Source organism: Lactuca sativa, chromosome 5 (assembly GCF_002870075.4).
Source record: "Lactuca sativa cultivar Salinas chromosome 5, Lsat_Salinas_v11, whole genome shotgun sequence".
Classification (NCBI taxonomy): Eukaryota; Viridiplantae; Streptophyta; class Magnoliopsida; order Asterales; family Asteraceae; genus Lactuca; species Lactuca sativa.
This window is the reverse complement of record NC_056627.2, coordinates 329,765,516-329,771,738: the sequence shown is the minus strand read 5'-3', so window position 1 is coordinate 329,771,738 and position 6,223 is coordinate 329,765,516. Positions and strand designations below refer to the sequence as shown.

The window sequence follows — 6,223 nt, the reverse complement described above, 5'->3', positions numbered from 1 at the left end:
ATTTCGTTTGTGTAATTTAGTTATAAGAAGACGATGCACATTTTTGGGGATAGTTTCAGTATATGAGAGAGAGAAAGAGAGACCTCTTTTTCTGATTAATAAAATAAATAAATAAGGATTTGATTTATAAAAAAAAATAAAAAATAAATACCTAAATATATTATAGTCATTTCAACATTTGAAAAGACTAAATCAACAGCTAAGAGGGTGTGGTGCCATTCAAACCGTATTCCCTCCCCTGTCATATAAACGTCATGTCATTTTTTACCATTCAAATGTGTTTTCTTGCTACATATTCTTTTTTTTTTTTTTTTTTTAAACTGTTTTAATTTAATAAAAATTCTTTTTTTTAACTATTTTATTTTAATAAAACTTCTATTTAATAAAAAAAACATAATTTTTCATTACTTGAAAATTAAAAAAAGAAAACATTACATTGCATTACAAAAAAATATATATATAAAAAAAACACGAAAACCACACACATGACATTTAAATAATTCTAGAAACTTAAAAAACACAAATAAAATAACTAAAGCTAACTACATGAAGTCGTTCTCCGAGAACTCGTCTCCGGGGTCATCCGGTGGATCCAAATTAAGGTTAATGTTTTGAACACTGGAAATGTGTTCCACCAAGTCATTGCGAAAATTGTGAAATGTTTCAGTGCAACGTATCTCTGCTCTCCTGTTTATATACTCTTCGCCACCAATTTCTATTGGTTGTATCTCTGGTATGATTTATTCCTCATCAAACGCACATATCATTCTTCATTCGTCTTTAATAATCATGTTATGCAATATAAAACATGTATACATGATTTCTTGAAGTTTTTCCTCGCCTAAATAAGCTGCTGGTTTTTTCAATATGAACCACCGTTTCTTCAGAGCTCCAAAAGCACGCTCAACATCCTTCCTAGCTCTTTCTTGAGCTCTCTTGAATTTCTTTCGTCTAGAACCATGTGGAGCTGTAAACGATTTAACAAACACAACATACTCATGATAGATTCCATCGATCAGATAATAACCATACTTATATGACGTTCCACGCACTTGAAAAGAAGAATCTGGTGCGGATCCATCGTATATGTTGTTAAATATTAGTGAACAATTGAGAACGTTGATGTCGTTAATCGAACCAGGAGAACAAAAAAAAGCATGCCAAATTCACATATCTTGTGATGCAACTGCTTCAAGTATGACCGTTGGGTGACCATGATCACCTCGGGTAAATTGCCCATGGTATGCTGTAGGACAATTTTCTCATGCCCAATGGAAACAATCTAAGCTTCCTAGTATTCCAGGAAACCCATGCACACTAGCATGATGAGCTTGCAATTGCAGGATGTCATTACGTGTAGGCTTACGTAAATATTTTGGACCATAAAACTGAATCACAGTTTTACAGAAAAAATGGAGACTATCTCGTGCGATCCTAGCACATCCTAAAACTTTCGTCTAACGCATCAGGCAGAATGCCATATGCTAATTGACGAAGTGCGGCCGTGGATTTTACTAAGGGAGTGAAACCGGGTGTACCTCTAGCATCGTAGCGTTGTTGGAAAAAACTGCACTCCCTCGTTACATCTTCAACTATACGTTCGAATAAACCTTTGAGCATTCTGAAGCGCCTACGAAAATAATACCCTTGATAAGTGACATTCTCTGCAAAATAGTCTTGCACCAAACGTTGGTTAGCTTTTTCATGATTTCTGCAAATATATCTTCGTGTTCTCCGTTGAGAACTTGCTGCTACGTTGTTACATACAATGTTGTATGTTTGTTCCGCCATTTAAACACACGCAATAGCGATATAAAAAATAGTCTGAAATTCTTCAGACGATGAAGAAGATGACATTTTTTAGAGAGTGGTGATTTTTTTTAAAATTTTTTTAAGATGGAGAAGAGATTGTGTTGTGAAAAATGAAATAAAGTTGATATGTATATATATAGCAAAGAAAAAGCAAAAAAAAAAAAAAATTAATTACCCAACAACCCAACCCATTCAACGGTCAAAGCATCACCCACCAATCACCAAACACGGTACTAGAGGACCGCACTGCGGCCAAGACCGCACCAGACCGCGGCCTGGCTGCCTGGGCCGGTTCAAAAACCACCAATCCCAAAAAAATCAAGGTTTATACCGAAATCTCAGAAAAAATGAATAAAAAATAAGGACAATTTTGTCCTTAAAGAATCCCGTTCAAGAGTTGCACCAACGGTAGGGTCCTATCGTTATTTATCGAGAATTTAGGCGATTAAAATGCAAGTTTTAAAATATAGGTGCGTATATCAAACTTTTACGTGAGACTCAAGCATAAACCCTAATAACACTTTCAAACTGGTTAAACCCTATATCGTCATCGTCGTCTCCGAACACCATGCTTTTATGCCAATCCTCCACTCTGCCTAATTCCTCTTCAACTGTTGTTTCAATGGAGTACGTTAAGTATGAACCAGAGTACAACCCAGAAGCCATAACAAATTACTATTCAAGTGGCGTTCAAATAGGCAGAAGCAAGAATCCAGATATTAAAGCTAAAATCATGAAAGCAAAAAATCATCTCTCTGCACTCGGTTGGACTTTCTTCTACCTCTGGAAGAAACCCAATCGTCGAGAACTTCGGTACTGTTCTCCGAAAGGTAAAACTTATATCTCTCTCCGAGCAGCCTGTGGATCTCTCATTGATCATCAAGATCATCACGATCTTGACGTGAGTAGTTCCATAATCGAAGAAGGTACAAAACAGGATACGAAATTGGTGAATAGCGATGAGTCAGTGATCAGCAATAGTCGACCCAAGAAAAGGATTCGGATAGAAGATGTTGAAAGTTCGTATTTCCGTCAACAGAGTGAAGAATCGGTTGGGAACAGTAATGATTCGGGTATTGTTGACGATGATGAAAAGAAAGAGGGTATTCTGAGAAATCGTCCAGGAAAAGCTCTTCTTGAGATTAAGAAATTGAAGGAATCCGAGAAGAAAAGAAAAGAGTTTAAACCCAAGAAACGAATACGAAAGGCGAAACCTTCTTCTGTGAGCCGCAGGTGCCTTCTTTCTTCCCTAATCCAAAGAAAAATTGTGTTAAATGGTTCAAGAGTCGCTTATCTTAACAGACTAGATGATCATATTATGGCATCCGGGCGTATATATGAGAAGGGGATTCAGTGTGATTGTTGTAATATGTTTTTTCTGCTAAGCAAATTCGAGTCTCATGCTGGAAGTACATATCGTAGACCATCAGCCAGGATATTTCTAGATGATGGGAGGTCTCTTTTGGATTGTCAAACTCAGTTAAACCTAGAAAACGAAGTTGATAAAGTCACTAAATCGACAGAATCATCTAATCATGAACTGTTATCTGGCCAAGATGAGTTTTGTTCTTTTTGCAACGATGGTGGTGATTTATTGTTATGTGATTCTTGCACTTCTTCTTATCATTCATCTTGCATTGGATTGAATGGAGTTCCTGATTCCGAGTACTGGTTCTGCCCACCTTGCTGTTGTGGGATTTGTCTTCAAGGTCATGATCAAGACCAAATTACGTGTGAACAATGTGAGCGCCATTTCCACATTGATTGCCTGAAAAAAGAAGGGCTTTCAATGTCTTCCGATGGTAATAAAACATTCTGTTCTAAAAAATGTGAAGGAATATCTTCCGGCCTAATGGGGATTTCTGGCATATCGATTCCATTAACAACGAACAACCTGAGTTGGAGTTTACTGAAGATGGTGAGTGATGATAACAACATGAAGGAAGAATATACAGAAACTTATAGCAAACTAAACTTGGCATTAGAAGTGATGAATGAGTGTTTCGAACCCGTACAGCATCCGTGGTCCAATAATGTGGTTGAAGACGTTATCTTTAATAGATGTTCAAAAAAGTCGAATTTCAAAGGGTTTTTTACAGCGGTTTTGGAGAGAGATGAGGAAGTGATATCGGTGGTTATAGTGCGAGTTCATGGTAGTAAAGTGGCGGAGATTCCATTTGTTGCCACAAGATTCAAGTATAGGCGATTAGGGATGTGCAGGATTTTGATGGATGAGCTCGAATGGAAATTGGGAGAATTGGGGGTTGAGAAGCTTGTTTTGCCTGCGGTTCCTGATATGGTTAGTACTTGGACTCAAGCATTTGGATTCAAGATGATGACAGATTCAGAACGATTGAGCCTTGTTGAATTCAAGATCCTTGATTTTCCGGGTACTGTGAAATGTCAGAAAATCTTGAAGAGAATGTGAATATGTTTATTATACTTGTTTTGACTTTTGGTAATTAATAGCAATATATATTTGTAGATAATTGTAGTTGTTTTCTACGTAAAAAAAGCTTGGCTTTATGATATGAAAACTTATGGTTTTTGAGTAGATGGAGGTTTATGATATGGTTATATAGATATGAAAGTGGGTGACGTGAATATGAATACTTTTTTCATATGTGTTGATCTACCGATTATGATTGATATATGGATGTTTCTTATTTTCCAATAGTTCTTTATCTGTAAAATGTTTAAAATACATCTGTTATTTGGAAAAATGCAATGCTTAGATTTTTTTTTTTTTTTTTTTTTTTTTTTTTTTCTGAAAGAGTTTGTAGTTCAGCCTAGAAAAACTAGAAAGAAAGTTTTCATTCATATTACAGAATAAGGACAATTTATTAATATAATTCTTGAATTTTTTTTTGAACTAGAAATATTTAGCTAGAACAATTCTTGAAATTAACAGGAGACGTCCTTTATTTGAATACAAGTAAATGAAAGAGTGAAAACTTCTTCTCTCCTTTTATCACAAACATGTATTTAGAAGAAGATCCCAACTATGAAACTTTTCTTTGGTAATTTGATCCAAATTTTGACCCATTTCAATTGTGAGATGGTTCCTCCAGTCTCCAACTTTCCCTTCCCTAAAGAACGCATGATTAGGTATACCAATACTTAAACTCCCATGCTTATTAACCTCACTCAAATTTTCAAAACCACATAGGCTCACAACCTCTTCCACCACACCTTTACCCTCTTCCTCCTCTGTAAAAGGGCAGCCCAAGAACTTTGCCAAAAGCTTCACATTATTCCTAGTATCCATTTTCATGTCCTCATATGTCAAAAACAGAATCCTTGTCGGCTGTTCTAAACTTACTTTGTAGTACCCGTTAACATGATCCCAATAAGGTCCGTTTGGTATGACACCTTTACAGAACATATCAAACCCCTCCTCGAATGTCATCAAATCCCGAGATTGGCCTCTCAAACTGTTTGCAAAGTGAAACAAAGAGACGAAAACATCTTTAGGGTTTCGACACATATAAACTAAGCGACATGAAGAATCAAGAATGGATTGAGGCAACGAAGTGTAAGGCATATGGGTAGCATAGAGACGTGGAGTATGTGCATTATCATAAGTAGGGTTTGTTCTTAAAACTTCAGTCTCAACGAAAGGCAAACAGTTATGGGGATTAGAGTTTTGTAGTGGGTGGGTTGAAGGTGGCTTGTTTTTATATCGGTTTCGGTTTACAATAGCAAAAGCTAAGGCTTTGAGCCATGTTGTGCCAGATTTTGGAAGTGTGGCTAAGTACACATCGGACGGATGAGCTTTGAAACTGTCTTGTGTGGCCATCACAGTTTCAACCGAGACTACGTTCTTTGACTGGTGCCAAAACCCTTGGTACATGTAAAGGTCTTCAGTCATCCAGCCTTTCTCCTTAGGAAAAGTTATGAACCTATCCTTGTATCTATCATACAAGAGGGCTAGATTGGTCTTTTCATGGTCATCATCGTCTACAAATGAAAGAGGGTAGACATCAGGGACTGATATTTGAAGAGTCATCTTTGTGGAATTGAATAAAAGGAGTTTCTATTGTTTAATTACACTCTCACTTGTCTATATATACTAAAACAATATTGACATTGGAGTAAAAGTTTCAATATTTGCCAGGTTGGCAATGACGTTTATGACTTTATTCCAAACCATATCGATGCGTATCTTTTGACCAAAATGAAACGAAGTCATGATGACCATACATTTATAACTATTAATGATATTGTGACGTGTTTGTGTATTGTTTAATCTATATAAGATAGCATGATTCAGGTGAACTGACTACTCAACAACACAACAATTTTTTACTATATGATATCTGTTTTCCTATCTGATTATACAAAATGTTACATCCGGCCATCAATTTTGCAAAGAGTGTAGGTAAGAATATATATACACCATGTCGCTCAC

General features: G+C 36.2%; 2 protein-coding genes across 2 annotated transcripts; one reads left to right on the top strand and one right to left on the bottom strand.

Moving 5' to 3' along the window:
- The first annotated feature begins 2,310 nt into the window (after positions 1-2,310).
- LOC111920592 (increased DNA methylation 1) lies at positions 2,311-4,301 on the top strand. The gene has a single exon (XM_023916175.3). The coding sequence runs from the start codon at positions 2,381-2,383 to the stop codon at positions 4,238-4,240; it is 1,860 nt and encodes a 619-aa protein (XP_023771943.1). The 5' UTR covers positions 2,311-2,380; the 3' UTR covers positions 4,241-4,301.
- Positions 4,302-4,634: 333 nt separating this feature from the next.
- On the bottom strand, positions 4,635-5,860 carry LOC111920578 (flavonol 4'-sulfotransferase). The gene has a single exon (XM_023916161.3). It carries the CDS (start codon positions 5,819-5,821, stop codon positions 4,784-4,786), a length of 1,038 nt encoding a protein of 345 aa, XP_023771929.1. The 5' UTR covers positions 5,822-5,860; the 3' UTR covers positions 4,635-4,783.
- Between the last annotated feature and the right edge of the window lie 363 nt (positions 5,861-6,223).